This window comes from Opisthocomus hoazin, chromosome 12, assembly GCF_030867145.1.
Source record: "Opisthocomus hoazin isolate bOpiHoa1 chromosome 12, bOpiHoa1.hap1, whole genome shotgun sequence".
Lineage (NCBI taxonomy): Eukaryota > Metazoa > Chordata > Aves > Opisthocomiformes > Opisthocomidae > Opisthocomus > Opisthocomus hoazin.
This window is the reverse complement of record NC_134425.1, coordinates 15584753-15603507: the sequence shown is the minus strand read 5'-3', so window position 1 is coordinate 15603507 and position 18755 is coordinate 15584753. Positions and strand designations below refer to the sequence as shown.

The 18755-nt window shown below is 46.1% G+C and overlaps 1 protein-coding gene across 4 annotated transcripts in view; it reads right to left on the bottom strand.

Annotated features, from left to right (window-relative positions):
* Positions 1-18755, bottom strand: part of PLEKHG4 (pleckstrin homology and RhoGEF domain containing G4) — a 90794-nt gene that overhangs the window by 55781 nt on the left and 16258 nt on the right. For all 4 annotated transcript variants that reach the window (XM_075433633.1, XM_075433630.1, XM_075433631.1 and 1 more), the window contains exons 3-6: positions 10463-12608; positions 5058-5273; positions 994-1117; positions 72-165 (exon numbers count right to left, since the gene is read on the bottom strand). In XM_075433633.1, coding sequence (XP_075289748.1) covers positions 72-165; positions 994-1117; positions 5058-5273; positions 10463-12608 — 2580 coding nt within the window. The remainder of the gene's footprint in view (positions 1-71; positions 166-993; positions 1118-5057; positions 5274-10462; positions 12609-18755) is intronic.

Here is an 18755-nt window from a genome sequence, read left to right as displayed (position 1 = left end):
CAGAAGGAGATGTAACGTCCAACCAAGACAGCAAGCCAACTAGTGCTCCTTTGCCCAAGCTCACGGCTCACCTGCAATATGCTGAACGCCTTGAAGAGAGCAGGAACCGGTGAACAGCGACGAGCATCCACGAGCACAGTTAGACCCAAAGCCTGACATTCTGGTCTGCAAGGACAGAGAAAGAGAGGTCACGTTTGTCACCAATGAAAATCAACAAGACTATGGAAACAGAACCCATAGCCACGACAGGGTGAAAGAAAACAGTACACTAAGGCTCTGTAAGGACAGGGAACTAACTGGTCACCTTTTCCTAACCAAAATACATGGAAACCACCACCTGGATTGCTCAGTTTTTACCTTTGCTGTTTCCACCTGAACTTCCTATTTCTCCAGTTCCTAGGACACATCTCATTGATGCCAAAGGTACCTGCTCTGGGTACTCCACACAGGAAAACCAGTCCTTCCTAATTGTTTGCAGGGACAAGCTTGGTCTTAGCTGCTTCACAAGAACAGCCATTCTGGATCAGACCCAACATCCGTCTAGCCCAGAATCAGATTTGAAGGGAGAAGCGTAAGCTTCTGGTACTCATGCCTTGTTTCTTTCTCATGGGTTAAGCCTACCACGTCACAACACTGTATCACGGAGCTGCTCCATGACTGCCCATTATAGGTCTCAAATTCCATTTTCTGAGCTAATGAAGGATAGCAAGAATGTCTTGGATTCACAGCAATGCATGAAAACACTCATTACATACTGAATTCAATCACACCATGTGCACAAGGCACACACAGAACAGCTAAAGTGCTTACTGAACATGAGCCAGTTCACCCTAGCAGAAGATCCCCACCTGTACAATTTCGGAACTGTCTGGACCAGGCTCCTAGGCCAACCAAGACAGCCCGTTCCACTTGCTGCCTTGGCTTCCACAGCCCTGAAAGGTAAAGCGGACACAGCAGCCGTGTCCACCCTGTCAGTCCAAGGGGGTCACAAACCTTGGGATGCTATGCAAGTACAGAAGCAGGCGTACAAGCTCAGTGGTGTTGCAGTGGGGGTTTAACCAGGCTGTGTTCCTTGTTGTTATTATGGCCACTGCACGTCCTGATTTATCTCTGGTACCTGTAAAGAGAGGGAGAGGGAATGTCACACAAGGAAGTCAGAGCCTGGTTCCAGGTGCGTATGCCTCCTACTCCCTTACTACCACCCCATGACCTTCCTGGAAATGCTCTGCAGAACTAGATATAGTGTATGTTGCAGATTACAGTAGGCTATAAACTCACTTCCAAACACCCAAATGCTGCCCCAGAGTGAAGTAGCTGAGCACTGCTTGTCTTTATCTCATGGTAGCATTAAATTTGGACTGCTCTCTTCCACCCAAATACACATTCTTCATAAAACACGGCTGAAGCTGGCTAACGATAACCCAACCATTTGAGAAAAGCAAGAATCTCAAACTCAAGATAAATAATCTCACCTCCACTTGTGTTACAATATTCACATTGCTGTCAGATAAGAGAATGCAGATGGGTTTGCAGAACTGAGTGTGCTACCTAATGAGACTGGGCAAGCACACTGCAGGCTGAGCCTAGCACGTAGCCAGACATCTCCTGGGAGCAAAGCCCTGGAGCAGGCGCCCAGAGCTCCTCCTCAGAGGCTGCAGGGAGGACAGCCCCAGAGCACACTGTTGCCTGCTAGCAGCTCTGATAAAGGCAGAGTCAGTGCCAGGATTTCATTAGTTTCAGAGCTTGCTCAGTGCCTAGGGAATAGATAAGGCACACTACGGGCAACACAGCTGAGTTGTGATATGCTGAGGAAGGAGAAGCCCCTCTGCTTTACTTAGCCATGAGAGCAGTTCTCTGCCCCTGCTTTCCAAAAGCCCAATGACAGCTCATCACAGGAACCAAGCCTGCTCTACGAGGTCCCAAACTAAATGACAGTCAGGCTTTGGGCTTTAGCCACAATGTACAATGAGAACTCTGAAGAGAAGGACATAAAAGTGACATTTCTGGAATTGCATCCAGCCTCCTCTCCACATGCAAAGGAGAGGTAAACAGCAAGCGGACACGCCACTTCAGAGACCCAGAGCTGCCTCCGCCATTCAAAAGCAAGCAATGCCTGTGGAGTGGGCCAACTCAAGTGACAAGTGCTCTGCGTCACCAGGAAGGTACGGATTTGGAGAACAGTAGGGACTACACCTCTATCGTGTGAACAGTCATCCACAAGAACAGGAGCCATTTCCTGTCACACAAATTGTAAGGGGGGAAATACCAAGCACAAGACAAAATGAGAGGCTTAGAGAAAGCCATGTCTTTCTGTCTCTTCTGAGCTTTATTGCTACCACTGGACATGCGGTCCTGGGCCACCTCTCTCCCCATCCCAGGGACAAGGATGAGCCAACAGGTAAAACAGATACAGATGGACAACCCCAAGCACAGAAAACTGCTCTGGTGTGATCTCAATCTGTCACTAGGACGTGACTTGAGTACAGGCCACAGACACAGATGGGCATCGTTCAGAAGCAGGGCTTTCTCCCTCCCAGGGACCAGAACTGTGACACAGTAATTCTCCTGCTAGCAGCAGCGACAAAATCTTTCATCGTCCATGTGATTCAGGAGGAGTTTTATTACTCCTGAAATACAATGGTCTAGACACAGTATAATCAAAGAACTTGGAGAGAAATAAGAAAAAAATAAGAAATAAGTATATTAATATACTTTTTTCATAAGCTAAGGGGATCATCAGGAAAAAAACCCAAACCACTCAATTACAGGAAAAAATGGCTCAATAACTAAAGTCAGTAAAAACTTTCCTAATCTGAAGCAACATCTTTTGTCCCTCAGGGAGGCTGGACACCACCAGAACTTTATTAAACCTTGAACTTCCATATAGGAGCCTGGGAATTGCCTGACCAGGTCAAAAAAGCAACCACAGCCACCAGGGCTAGGTCTCCAGCAGTAGCATAACCAGATGATTCAAGAGCAGAATGCAGGAATGAAACCCTTCTGAAAGGGGAAATCTCTTCCTAACTCCATCAGCTACTAGTTTATTAATTAGCTCGTATTCACTATTCATCATAAAAGTTATCCTTTCTAATAGCATTATTATATCACTACCAATGTCTAACAAAGCATTTAACAGAGTGGTGAGCACATTCCCTCAGATGTGGGGATTGCCCACTTGTATCCAAAAGGAGACACGTGAGAGAAGAGATGTCAGTCAAATCCGATACTGCTTCTCCAGAAAACATAATTCCTCCCTTAAACAAAAAGGCCCTTGGAAGTGGTATCAAACCCAAACCTCGTCTCTTCAGTGCATTTCAAGGGCACATCTCTTCATCCCGTATTTAAATGCATTTGCCTCGTTCAACTGTTGTACATTATGACAGGAATCTGTGACAAAGGAAACAACTAGAGCACTACATTGCATAGTCAGGCTTCTACAACAGCATGGACTATGAGCTTCTCTTAGAGACCCCTCTCCTGAACCCTGTGATTTTTTGTGTGTTGTACACACCCTAAAACATCCAACCTGATCAGCCGATCAGAAGATTAGAAATTCTCCTCTGAATTTGTTCTGAGCAGTTAACCTATCAATGCAAAGTTACATGTTTGAATGTACCACAACTCAGCCCTGCCTTCCATTTCTCATTTCACCTTTTTCCAGAAGACTGGAAAAGTCTTATTTCCCTTTCCTCCACAAAAGTGTTTTCACCCCATTCTCAAGCATCTTATGAGACAAACAACTTTCCAGTCTCTTGCAGAAGACATCCAATTCAGTTACAAGAAAGGGCTGTCACCCTTTTCTGCACCACCTCCAACATTCACCATTTCCTTTTAGAATGAAGGCATCAGAATAGTCCAAACTATTTGAGAGGCATCACCAACGAGTATACAGAGGTAAAAATCACTTTCTTAATCTGGCTAGTCATCTCCTTTCCTTTACAAATCTGAGGTCAAAATTGGTCTTGCAGCCCCAGCACTGAGCTGCCTTTCTGCTCTCCTTTCCAGTTTCTCCACACTGCACAGGTCCACCTGACCACTCTGGCCAATTTTCAACTCGTATGCTGCTCCTGAGCTGATCGAATGCAGGTATCTTCCTGCCCCTCACTGGACAACCCTCTCACTGGTTGTGGAAGGAAGCAAGCCCACAGGGGCGGCCTACACAGATGCTGCCAAACAGCTGTTTCGCACTGGAGAGGTAGATCTTGCTGCCTCTGTTTTACTTCATATTTGGTTAAACGCAAAGACCTCTAGTGGGGGCCCTGCACACCAAGCGATCCTGGCTGCTCTGTCCAACAGCCTCAGCTTTGTTTACCACTCTGTCAATATTCCTCCCCTGCAGAAGTTTTATCTGCAGCAATTTGATACTTGCTGCCACATCAGATGCAAACACTGAATGTTTGACCTACAACTGATCTCGCAATTCTGGGAAGTCCTCCCTTGATAGCTAGTTTTGTCATCTGCTGTTTAGCTATGCTATCGTTCATCCCACATGTTGTTCATCCACACTTCACTGGGATACTCCTTTCAACACTATGTGTCATGAAATCAAATGTTTTCCAAAAATTTATTATATCTAGCCAGCTACATTTAATCAACCAAACTTCTAATTACCAAGAATAAAACTGGTTTTACAAGAGCACCATCAAATAGCATCTTCGAAACTCCTATCCTTTAATTATCTACGAAGTGAATCAAGTCCCCGTTGTTTCGACCAGGTCTGATGTCAGGCCCACCGGCCCATCATTAGCTGCACCCTCACTCTCTTCTTTCTGAACTACTGGGATGAGCCCACAGATTTGGCATTTCTGACTCACACGCACTTAGTTAACATTTTGAGACTCCTAGAGCAAGTTAACATTAGCTGCATGAGAGGGAAGTTCTACTTCCTGTCCTTCCCATCCAGAAACTTTAGAGGATTCAAGAAGTGTTGCTTCTGGAGAGGTTTGGAGTGGAAGAAATGGAAGTGGCAGCAGTCTGCAGCACTGCTAACAGAGGCTCATCTCCCTTGCCCTCCTACAAACCCCACTTCCCAGACACGTTCTGGGTCAGCTACTCACCAGGCAGGCAGGCAACTCCGCTCCTGAGCACTTCTGCGTTCACATCCTTGACTATGGTGCGTGCAGACCGACCACCCCAGGCACTCGCAGAAGCTGAGGATGTCGGGGGAGTAATAGCTGTTGAGGTTTCCTCCAGGGCACTGACTTTACTCACAAGTTTCAACACATCTGTGCCAGTTGCTTCTTTTCTCATCTCTGCCCCTTCTGACACCATCCCTGTAAGACAAGCAGCAGTCAGAAGCTCGAGCAGAGCTCCACCCAAAAGGTCCCAGGTAAGTCTCAGACTGGGGAGTGATGCACCCCCAGGCCCAGCACTCTGCAAGCTCCTCCAGTCCTCGTGCCAGTAGCATACATGTTCCAAAACTGGTTATAATGTTAATACTACTGCAATTATAAAAAACCAAACCAATTTATTGTGAAGTTTCCAAGTTACAAAACCTCAATTCAGACCAAGACTGCTGTAGTCAAAGTCCTTTTTAAAGGTAACGTATCAAGCAGGACACGTCTGCTCACAGCCTGAAAGTCTGGCACCATGTGAGGCGCTGGCTAAGCTCCAGCAGCTTGAGCATGCTGAAGTGATAAACCAGATTTTGACAGGGAGAGCTGCTCCGCCAGAGCAGAATTACTCCCCCAACACCACTTTCAGATTAGTTCCTGAAAATATGAAGCCAACTTGACACTGACAAATCAGCTGGAAATTAGCCAAAGAGACCTTGTTCTGCTCATCCAGATTTTTTTTAATTAACAGTTAATGTGAAAGTCAGAAACCTACTTTAAAACCCGAAAGAACAGGATGATTACACCAATCAGCTCTGTTTGATAACTGGAGAAAATGCTTCCTTTGCCTGACAGCCCAGCTCTCAAGTACAAAGTATCAGAATTTTTAATTCTAAAATTAAGTATCTTAACTACTACATGGAAACTAATACTAGTTTTATCAAGTTTCAATTTTCATGTAAAAGTAGCTGGAGAGAAGAAAAAAAACTGAAATCTACCTACTGTGTAAGAAGTATTACTCCCCATTTCCCAACGTTGTAAGAACTGGAAGCCAGCAATGTCTTCAATGATACATCTTTAGCATCCTAAGTACACAGCTAGGATATTCCACTGTTTGGCAGAAAGATCTACTAGAGAAAATGCTATACTTTGCTGCAAATCCTGATACTTCAAAATCTACCAAGAAAAAAAAAATCAACATCTCTTTCAGAAAATAAAGAGTGTGGAGTATTTATTTGCTTGCTATGAAGTCAAACGTTTTAATTGCTATTTAAAATTGACTTCAACCATCCTACCTTCCTGCTGCATCAACAATGCTGACAATTGACTCAGTTTATTTACTAACAGACTCCAATACTTCATTAAAGAGCAGGACCAGGAACAAAGCAGTCCTTGAAGTGGCTTTCAATACAAGTTATAGCAGTGAAGGAGATTTACAGGTTGAGGCTCAGCCCAAACTGCTTTCAAAATTGCTAAAGTGGGCAAAAGAAGTGCCCTGAGCAGCATGGCTCACTGCGCAAAATTATCTGACATTAGGGGGAAAACTAGGAGGGGCTCCAGGGCTCCGCATCATCAAGGCCGTGATGGAGTAGCTGCTCATTACTCTTTGGTAACACCCCTCTTGAGGGAGCATCCCTGGCACCCAGCTTAGCAGCTGCTGCATTTGACCACGTAAGCTGGTGCAATGGCTTCAGGGCTCTGCACAGTTCTGGGATGCATCAGAGTTCAGTTCTGTTCCTAGTACTACCTCAGCCTCAACTTTCCAGTGACGCAAGAGGTCATTCGCTCTAGGCAAAGCTGCTAGATCTCCCTGAAGCAGCGTTTTGGAGGGGCACTGATCTCCCATAGATGGGGTATCTTAACGAGCAGAGAGTCATTAAGTTGTGCCCCAAATGTTTCACATTAAGGGCTGACAGACTTTCTAGCAGAACATAGAATCATCTTCTGAAGGAGAATGAAGAAAGCCTGTGAAGAGGACCAAAAGGTGGCACATACAGAAGACAAGAAAGGACACATAGCTATATAGAAGGTACCATACCAGGGTAAGAGAAAGACATAAATGTACGTGGCCGCCATCCCTTGGATATCTTTTAGGAATGAGGTAGCATCTCCTGCAAGCTAGAAGAAAGAAGCATTTTGCTCAGCCCACCAGACATGGTCCTGGTGCTGGGGCTTATCAGTCCCCAGGGAAACCTCACTGGACTTGTGCAGCCTCCAAACTACGTACATCTTGCCCAAACAAACCTCTTACCTAAGCTTCTCGGGCTCAGTTCAGATCTGCAGACCCCACCTCTCTCCGAACAGGCCCAAGAACACTGTTTGTTATTTGCAGTCTGGGGTGGAGGCACTTACTAAAGCGGAAATTGTAGAATGCGGAGGGTTACATCAAAAAGCAAATTGAGAATTGGGACATCTGAATTTGCCATGTTTGCAGGTTCCACCTTTCCCCGAGGTTAAGGAAGTGGTAGAGAAGGATTTGCTTGTGTGCATTTCAAAGAGACATTAGCATTTTTCCTGCAAACTGCCCCAGCACCAGTATCATCTATGCTAACATCATGTAGTAACAGGGACCAGGAATGGAACGCCCTAACAGGTGCTGCTGAATATGCCCTATGTGGTTTTTCAGCTAGTTTCTTGAATATCAAGATATTTTCCACCCCCAAAATAGAGGAATTCTTTCCAGAGCTGCAAAATTTCAAAATTCACTTTCACTCAAAGTTAGTCATTAGGAAAAAACAGCTGTCATTTTCTGTGAATGGAACCAGTGTAAATTTTAAGCCACCAACTCAAAACAGCTCACATTTGACTCAAAATCTTTCTAAGTTAGATCATATTTGAGCAGAAAATAAGCTCAGTTTGTAACTGGGAGTGGGAGGAAGGGGAGAGAGTTAAGGGACAAGGAAAACATCTGCAGATACAGCAAACTCAGATGCCCCAGTTCTAAATGTGTATATTGTTCTGCCGGAACAAGCAAGCTCCTTCACCTCACAGACAGCAAATCGTGCATCTGCCCACTGCTATTGAGGTGTGAACTGCAGATCTGCGTTGGCCCAGTAAAGCTTAAGCTCTGCTGTTATTTATAGTTTAGCAAGATACCTGCAGTTTCCAATCATAGTAGCAAAAAATACCCCACCAAAAGACAGTTACAGAGAATTTAACTCACCTACAGACTGACCGGCTGGAAAAGTCCATTAGTAGGGCTGTGAGTAGGACATTTGCTTCACTTTGTAATTTTATCTCTGAATTATGTTATTATTGTACCTCTGAGGGTTTAATGGGGCTAGATAAGGGGATGGCTTGTTTGTATCTCAAAGCAATCAAATGTAATCAAATGGATTAAGTTTATTACAGTTCCAGCTGTAGTGTTTAAGAAATACTCTGGGCATTAGCAGATATCTGAGCTGCCCTATGCCTTAAAGTACAGTTCATTGGGTTGGGGTGGGGGTTCTGGTGATTTAGGTTGTTTCTTTTGCTTTACAAACTCTGAGATGGCAGGCTTTTGGGGGGTTTTGTTTGTTTAACCGCAATGCTAAAGTTTAACATCATCAGAATTGGGCCATGAATATGTCACTTATTTCAGCCAAATCCCCAGAAACATTTAACTTTTCCTTCATGGAAACCAAACTCCACACGTACCCCAGATGGGTCCATCATTGCTGAAACCCACAGTGGACAAAACTCATCCTGTGGAGCAGCGCAAACATCACACTTCTCATTCACGACCTAGATCTGGCTAATTTCAGACAGAAGAGATGAGAACACCGACTAAGCAGCCACTGGAGCCATGAGGAAAGCATACACCCAGCACTCGACACAGCCTAGGCTTTCTGAGGTCTAGAAAGTCTAGACATGAAGAAAGTCTAGGACACGAAGTCAAGACAGGTTCAGCTTGGTCAGGGGAATGGATACCCATGGCGTGGTTATTTACTGGCATACATCCCCCAAGAGCTACAGATACCCAGAAGGTGACCTCTAATTTTTTTTGCTCATGGTGGTAGATGCTTAGACACATATACACTTCAGAAACAGAAACTTGTGAGCTGACCCCTCCATTTCACAGAAAAGAAATGCTTGTCACTCCAAAAGTATCAGAAATGCCTGGCAACCATGGGCCTGCCTAATTATAGAATTAAAATATTTTGGTGCAGGTGCTAATGACATTTCATTTTAATCAGCGGACACCTTAGGTCCATTAGGAGGTCACGCTAAGGCATCAGGTAAAATGTGACTTTCAGACACTTGAGAAAGTAGGTTTGTTTGCAGTCAGATGGAGTAGTGCTGCAGTGGGGATGTAGGCTCTTATCCACGCAATTCAGGACCAGTACAAGCATCACACTGGCAGCCCATCCCAAGACCACCAGCTCTTGAATTGTTCCTCCACATGCTCAGACATGCTCTAGCAGTGCGGGTCTGCACCTCTGACCCTCTCAAGAGTCCTCATTCTAATGTTTCAATCTGGGTAATTTTCCTAGCCAGGGGTCTCAGGGAATGAGAGCTGTTGAACTGGAACGGCACGTTTCACCCGCCCCCGCCACACACACGCTCCTCGATGCAATCTCTATATCTAGCTACAGCTTTCCAGACTCAGCAGAGCTAGGCAAAGCCAGCATTGTGTCCACGCGGTTACACACTGCCTGCCTACAGTCTGGTGCAAAAGGCAGAGACACCTGGACTGCCTGCTCAATTCCTCCCAAAGGAGCACAGCTCCAGCACAGGAACCCAGGCATCAAGAAGTCTGCGCAATACCTGCTTGAACGTATTGTCCGAGTTGAAATTAGATGCTTAATTTCTATGCTCTCTCACTCCAGTTAAACGGCCTCTACTTGAAAAATACCAAGCTGAAGAAAGCGTGCCGGAGGGTAAGTGAGGGAAGAGGGGGGAATCCCTTAACTCTGCAGTTTGCTTCTTAAATCAGTTATCACCACAAACATTTGTCGATCTTCAGGTCATGTTACACAGCTAGTATTTTACTGTGGCATCCACCGCTGCTTCCTCTTACCACAACTATCTTCCTAAAGCAAATTTTCAACTATGAAAGACTTCTACAGTTATACATTCTCTTCTCACGCATTCCTATTGCACACATCCATAATTTGCACATGATGAATGTAACGAGAGGAGGTCACTGGCAATCAGATTACCTGAAATTAAAAGTCTCTTACACTGGAACTCTGTTCTGATGTGAATTTGAAAAGAACTACTAAGCAAAATACCTACAATAAACCCATCTGTGAAGAGAAAGCTAATTTCAAGCCACAAAAAGGACAACTTAATCACTTTCCTGTAGTTTGTCCTATTATCCCAAAGCCTCCCCGTGAACGTACTTGTCAGTAGTACCTCTTAAGGACTTTGCTTTCGATCCATGTTATCAAACAGCTGCTAAACACACAAACATCCAATTGCTGTACCTTCAGGAGATGACACCCCAGCAGCTGCCTCTTGATGGGAGTGCAGAGTGGTGGGCTCTGTATGCCCCTCAGTGGGTCCTGAGGACAGTGGGCCAACCTCCAGTTCCTCTTCAATGGATTCCAGTTTTAAGGCTATAGTCTTTGACCTTTCCCCATATGAAAAACTTCCTTGGTTCTCCTCCCCTCCCTGCAAGTCCTGTACTGCAACACACACTGGGTTCAGCACAGAGCTCTCTTCACTTTCACAGCCCTGGTTTTCTGCCCGTCTTTGTGGTTCCTCACACCTCTCTCCAGACCTCTGGGTTCTGAATTGACTTGAGCCTTCTGCTTGGACATCAGGGCCCATCAAAGAGTCACTGTTCTTTAATTGCTCTGCCAGCTGATCACCCTCTGCTGACTGAGCAGTTTGGAGTAGTATGGCTTCTTCAGCTTTCTTATGCTGACAGGCAGAGACCTCTTGCTCTTCACCATCTGACAAGAGTCCATCTGCAGGAGCTTTGACAGAACAGTGACTATGATTAGTCTGATTCTCATTTATAGTCGATATCTGTTCAATCTGTTTGACTTCCTCTGGGCTGTCCCTTCTTCCTAGCTTGAATTCATCTACTTCTCCTTGGTTCTGTTCTGGGGGATTTGATGGAGAACTAAGACTTGTTTCCTGATCGCTACAGCAAGCGCTGACTGCTCCTACATCTGCTATGTTCTCTGAACGAGAGCCTCTCCCCACACCAACATCCGAACTCTCAGGCACGATAAGCAATGTAGCAGCCTGGACTGGCACAACACTTTCACCTACACTCTGGCAAGAAACATCAGAACCTTCCTTCAGTGTGCTATGAGGTCCCAAAGGTCCCAGGACAGACACAGGAGAAGGATCCATCTGTGTCACCTCATTTTGATCCTCGGTCAGTGGTTCTCCATGTCCTCTCATTATCACCTTCTCTTTCACAGAAGCAGCAGCAGCATCTACAATTGTTTCTGGGCTCTGCTTTGATGGTTCAGCACCAGGATTTCTGCTAGGACCATCACTTTCTCCTTCCAGGTTTCCAGGAGCACCAGGCATTTGTGCTTTGCAGCTGACACCATCTCCAGCACACGCATCGCTGTAGCTGCACAGTGCATATCGCCAATCGATTGAGTGTTCGCTGCGGGTCTCCAGCTCTGCAGATGAATCTTCTGCACTGCAGGCAGGAGACTGAGCTACAGGAAAGCTATTCCCCATGTTTCCAGGACCACTTGATAACAGCTGGCCTTCTGGAGACAGTTCTCCATGTGCCATCATTTTGTTGCTTTCCAATGGGATTACATTATTGAGAACTTCTGTAGAAGTCCTCAGAGTGTCCATTTGACAGTGCTCCTTCTGCATAAGTGCTGACTGAATTAAGTTCTTGGAGTAGGTACTGTCCTGAATGACAATAAACCTGTGCTTGCCTTTAGACGCATTCACTCGTGTTCTGGGCTGAGTTAGATAATTTAAAGCTAGTGATTGGGTTAAAGAGCCTGTTTGCGGCCCAAACCTGGGCAGTGAAACTTCTGTCAGCTCAATGTACTCCCCTTCAAGGTCACTTTTCAAGTTTTCTTGAGGTACAGGACTTGTACAGACACCATTGACAAGAGCTTCGCTGCTAATGACCAGGTTGTCTCCATTTGGACTTTGTTCCTGTAGATACTGAGATCCTAGGTTTGGTGAACTGCATTCAGCATGGTCCATGGGGAGGCACAAAACTGAACGTTCCTCTGTTATTTCTGGAGAGATGATATTGTGTTCAATTATTTTTGGCTTATTTATAAATTCAGGATTAACCACTTTATCCCAGGGGACACGAAATATCTTATCATCAGTGGTTAGTAAACAATTTTCCAGTGCTATACCCATCCGCTCTCCATTGAAAGTACTCAACCATTCCAGAGTAAAAATAGAGGTATAGGAAACTTCTGGAATCACGACTTCCTCTACATTATGCTTGTCTTTTGCCAAACATTTCAGTACAATTCGTGGAGACTTCTTCAGATATGGGACCACCTGCAGGTAGAAGTCACCAGGCTTCAAGATTCGCCAGTCAATGGAAGCCAGCTGGACTACAATCTTCTCGTGAATACACAGGGGCCAGCCCTCATGGCGAAACAGCAGGCCACAGTACTGAACCTATGGAGAAAAGAGAAAGTGTTTTTTAGCGTTGGGAACAGATCTCGGCTCAAGCTTTGGACAAGAGAGATCAATGCTTCTCTTTCACAGCTGTAGCAATAGAACAATTGCATTTAGGGTCTTTGGTTATTAGCACAGGGGAGTTTTCCATACTGAGGTCCTCTTTAACAAGCAGAAACAAGAAAAAGCTACCAACACATATCATCAGCCTCTCAGAATCTGAATACAACCCAACCACCTGCCAGAAGTCTCAGCCCTGTCTTAAAGCTGGGTCCACACAGACAGGCCGAGGTCTAAGCTGCAGAACAGCAGCGTAGAGAAATCGGGACTTCTCACCTCCCAGTGCTCAAGCCAGGAGACTCTGTCTGTACCTCATTTCTGACTCGTTAGGACCAACTGGACTAACTAAGAAAGTGAAAATTTAGACCTTACAGCATCCCTAACCAAGTGCGATTAGAGAAACGCAGGCAGACAGCAGTCTGCTTCCAATGCACAGACAAAACCCACTGTCCTCAACTAAAGACCTTCCACAGCCTTAACAGAGAAGGTGGCAAACAATACGCATCATTTCCAGAGCATCTGCTGTGAGCTCTAGGTTGTACCAGGTACACTCAATACCAACCTGCCAGAAGGCGGCTGTAGATGCAGAAACCTCATTGCCCAGGATGCTGCTAGTCAGCCTGGCACTGCAAAATGTCTTTTCTCTGGTGAAGCAGTGCTGGGTCTTTAGATTGAGGTCTGCTGGAAGGGAGGTAATGAAAAACTTTGCTGATGAGGGAAGGCAGAATAAAATACCAAGGTCTGTCTGAGCACTTGTTTTTTATTCCCTAATGTGCTATGCTGGAGTATGCAGCATGTTCCACCTAATTTTGGTTAAGCTAAACTGAAGAGCATGGAGCCAGGTCATCTGGTGCTATCAAGAGCCTATGCAAGACAGATGGAGACAAGTTACATGGGATGCAGCAGCAAGGGATAGCTGCAACCTACCGGTGAACAGAAGGAGATACTGCAAAGACAAAGCAGGAGAAAGGAGGCAGCAAATGAGAACAGAATAGCAGAACCACAAAGGCAGCAGGCCCTCGCAGCTTGCTGGTGGGAGAACTACACTTAGCATACCAGGGATCTCCTCATTCCCAAAACGTAGCAACACTCAGCACAAGTCTCAGACAAATCCCAACCAAGTAAAAGAATGGAAGTTTGGCTGAACTGACTTGACGCAATTATTTACAGCTTTATCACAACTTCAAAAAATAAAATCACTGCTTTGAACTTGATTCTGTTTGGGTAAAGTAAGATGTCAATTGAGCCATGACATAAGCCATCAGTTATATGATAAATTTCATCTTTCACTGTCATGACAAATGTTTAGATAGGATTCACCTGTACCAGATGCAATACTTAAATTAGAAAGCCATCATCTGGAAGCCCAAAGGCTTTAGTATTGGCAGCATTAGACTTCAGGCATTTTATCTTGTTTCTTTTACATGGTCACATGGAAGCCTTGACAGAGACAGCAATTTCTAAAAATGCTGTCTTCTGCAGGCCAGACAGATGAAAGAAAAAAAATACTTTAATTCAAATATTGTGCCATATAGCAGAGAAACCACAAGACTGGAAGGAACCTCCTAGATCCTCACACACCTTGAAACAATAGGTAACGGCATCAAGTAGTTTCTTTCCTCTGTTCATCAACCTCTACCTTCAGCCCAGCCAAGTTTATCCTCACTGCACCTGATGCAGAGTTGCTCAGAGGTTTGAAAGCCCAAATCATCTTTCAGATTCAATAATTACTCCTCCTCAACCCCAGAGCTTATTCTCTGGATGCCTTCCCATTGCTTAAAATTATTAAGCCATGTCACATCACCTTAGCACGTCTCCCTTGATCATCTCTTAGGCCTGCCTGAAGCACCTCCTTGGTGATGCCTTTTTTTTTAAAAAAAAAGAAAAACCCCACATTTCTTTGTTCCACTTTTTCATTGTGCAAAGCATTGCAAAACACTGCATATAATAGCATCAACAATTCCCAACTGTGCTAGAAGCATCTCTTAAAGCTAAGATCAGACTTGTCTTCCAGTCATGCCCCTACAGTAACCCAGTCACCTGCCAGTTTTTCTTTCCATACTGATGAACCCCTGTTCACAACAGAAATTCTGCCCTTTCCTTTGTGGAGGCACATGCTTGCCCTCCGAGTCCACTGTTATAAAAACTTCAGTACAAAGTTTTAGAGCTCATCTTGTGTAATACCTTTATCACCCTCCTCCTCCTTTAGGTTACTGCTCATGTCTCCCAGACTGGTTTCATCACAAATATCTGTGAGCTGCATACTCTTACTTTTTACACCAAGGTCCTGGATGAGCATTAATGTCTCACGACTCCTGTCTCCACTTTCACTGCAGTACAAACACCCTCATCACCAAACATCTTGCAATACTTGCATAAGCCTCCATCCCTTTGACACAGTAATTAATTTCCCATATGACTCCATAGTAAATCCTTTACAGAAGAGATTAGACAATGAAACTTTTCTCTCTAGAGAGCTGGTTTATGAAAAAGGCTAGTCTTACACTACCTGCCATGGAGCAAACCACACGAAAAAACATTATCCAGTGTTTAATGGGTCAGTTAATTCAGTTCTTGCTCAGTGCATGTTATTGTATGCTCAGCTGGTTCTCTGTTTTTCATTACTAGCCCTGATTTAACAGATTGAATAAAAATCCCTGTTATCAGACATTCAGCATTACATGGTAACTTCTTCCACATTCCAGGATGGAGACCAGCCAGTCCCTTCGACACAATTGATTCCATACCGATTTCAGTCACAGCAGTTTTATTTCTGTTCACTCAGTGCAACTGCCTTACTGCTGTATCGCTACTAAGCTGAATCTCACTTTAATCGTCATTTGTTTGAAGGATATTAATATTACCTTTATATTCTAATCTTGAATGCAGAGCTACTGCCCCCTCACTTTCTTTCTTTAATAATTCTGAATTAAACAGGCCTAAAAACTAATATATAGTTGCCTGTACTTCCCTTAGTGGCACGGGGAGCTAAGCTTTGCAGTCTTACATTCTCATGCTTTCTGATCTTTAAGGCACAGATGCCTCTACACCAACTATTCCCTTTCTTGCACAGCATGGCTGAATTCAGCAAACCAAGACCTCCTCTTCCAGCATAGTTTGCAGAAGTTGCTACTGGCTTCAGTATGTCTCAGGCATACATACTTCACTCACTTTTCTATCAAGCTTAAGACTTGCACCTCAGTCAATACAGCTTGCATCTCTTACAGTAAGTGCCCAGGCCAAGTTTTTTTGTTTAAAACTTTGTGTACAAAATAACGTGCTATTTTCCAGGACAGACTATACAACTGCACCCTACACCAGGCCACATCAACCCTTCTTCCGCCAGCAGAATATGTCCTGGTAGGTACATTAAGGCCATCTGTACCAAGGGCCTTTGGGAGGAAAGAAGAGGCAGACAAAAAAAAAAAAACAAACAAACACAAAACACCAAAAAAGATCAGTTCCCAAATGACTACAAATGATTTTCATGACTAAAAGTGAGAGGCATGATCAGCAGTAGCATAAACATAAAGCTAAATTCCATCTGCACCTACCTGACACAGAGTTTCTGTTAAAACCTGGGTGTAGAGTAACCTACGTGGGGGCCATTCATACAATAAGAAATCCAAAACCCAACCTCACCGCTTAGAAGACCTGTCTGCCTACTAACTGACAGGCAGAAGAAAACTCAGCAATAAAGTGACCGAAACCAAAATGCAGAATGCATTGAAGTTCCTGAAGAAAACCTAAAGTCACAGTTTAAACTGCAGCAAGAGCTAGACTCCAAGGAGGAATGTAAGTCCTCCAATAGCCTAAACATCTCAGTTTTAGAACTTTAGAAGTGGAGCATCCTCATGTTGCTCCTGCTCCAAAAAGCACCTTCAAAGGGAAGATTACATGAAGAGGCTTATTTCAGTTGTTTAAATAGTTCACTTTGAGGCTCAAGTATTTGCTTTTTTCGTCTCCAATCACTACCGAGCCAACTCAGGCTCGTCAGAGGAGTGCCAGGAACAGACTCTACACGCAGTGGTTGCAGCCAAGAATAAAGCTGCCTCTGAGGAAAGAGCTGGGCACCAACGACAAAGCTGGTAGCTCCTAGAGCTACAGGGATGGCAGGGCTAGAACAGACCAACAGTCCATTTAGCTGAGGACATCCATCCTAAGGCCAGGGGCAAAATCTGGTTTCTTTCTCTGTGCTGAGCAAAGACAGACCCTTCGGCACAACTCTCCACACACCCCTCTCCAGCCCTGGGGGATCACATACAGGCTATTGATTTTAATGTGTACATGATGCCTATGACCTTGTCCAACACTTCATGAACCCACTTACATTTTTGTCACTGCAGAGCCTGAGAAAAAGGTTTAGTTCTCTCAAGATTTCCTACAGCAACCATTGAGACAGGAATTACTCCCCCCCCCCCCCCCCCCTTCGGAAAAGTTCACATGGACGAGCTGAACTAGAAACTAAGGACGAAACATTGCTTTTGTTTAGACTCTCCAAAAAGCAGACCAAACTTTTAAAGAACAAAGTAACAAGAAACAGTCCTGTGATTTCAGCCAGTGAAGACAAAAGAAGGGGCACACAGTGGAGGTTTGGGGAAGAGGAGAGCACAACTACTGAAAAGAAATAACCTTCAGCAATAAAAACTCAGACAGACTTCAAAAAGAGATATGCAATAGCCTGGGCCCACCTCTAAACACAGTACAAGGTACTCAGAGCATCCCTTGATCTCCCTGTACTGCCACTCTGAAAGCACAAAATCATGAGTCAAGGCCAGAAAGTGTCAAAAGCAAGGAGGAAAGACTCAGGGCGTCCAGCTGCGCTCTTTCAGAGGCCTGTGCCTGCGCTCTGCTTCTGCTACCGACTCTCCCAGACATTTTACACTTCAGCAAAAGCCCCTGATACCTAATGCTGAACCCTATGGAGCCCCTCACTGGAGATGACTGCCTGGCCGCCCTGCAGCTTGTGGCTCCTGGGCAGGCCAGGGAGCGCCAGGCAGGCCCCGAGCCCTCCATCATTCCCAGGCCTGTGACAGGACGGTGGCTCCAGGCCCTGCACCACCTCCCCACACAGTGTTGCATGTGTAGGACAGCCCTACTGCACTGCTATCCCCCTCCAGCAGGACACCTCAGCCACCACCAGACCTCCTGCCTCCATCTCACCTGGGCCTGTGCTCCAGGCCACCCCAGGCCCACCGCCCTCACACCTCTCCCGCCTCAGGGCCCCCCCACCCCGGGCCCACCGCCCTCACACCTCTCCCGCCTCAGGGCCCCCCCACCCCGGGCCCACCACCCTCACACCTCTCCCGCCTCAGGGCCCCCCCAGGCCCACCACCCTCACACCTCTCCCGCCTCAGGGCCCACCGCCTCAGCACCTCCTGCTCCAACAGCCCTCAGCTCAACCAAGGCCGCTGTGCCCATCAAGGCAGCCCCATGCTCCTATTGGCTGCCACAGTTTCAACTGCCCTCCCATTGGCTGCCAGGCAGCGCAAGGCCCTCCCTCTCACCACACCCCTGTCCCAGAGGGGCCCAGGCCTGAGGGCAGCCATGGGCCCTGGTGGGTGCGTGGCCCCACCAGCCCAGCCCGGCCGCCCGGGAGGGCGCAGCCCCCCTCACTGCCCAGCAGACCCCCTCTCTGGCACCCTTCCTGCAGGTCACCCCAAACACCTCCCCCGCTGCGAGAGCAGCACTTTGGGCCCAGCTCCCCAGGAGCCGCAGGGGGCAGAGGGTCGCGCCAAGCTCCGCTTGCAAGCCGGGCTCCACTCACAAGCCTGGCAGCTTTCCTTCCCTCCCCTCCACCACCTCACCTGCCCCGGGCATCGCCGGGCGCTTGGCAGCTGCCGCCATCTCAGGGAGCGAGGAAATTGCTGCCTTGCCTCCTCCGGTGAGGGAGGCGGTTTGGAGAAAGCCGTGAAGCGTCTTGCAGCAATTACCGGTTCGCACAAACTAAAAGCCTTTTGTTTCTTTAAAAGGGGAAAAAAAATCACGCTATGCACCATCGCGTTCGAAACTGCAGCTAGATAAACAGATGGGATAATTCCTAATGGAGCGTTCAGGGTGAGAGAAAGCAGCTCCCCCAAACCCTTA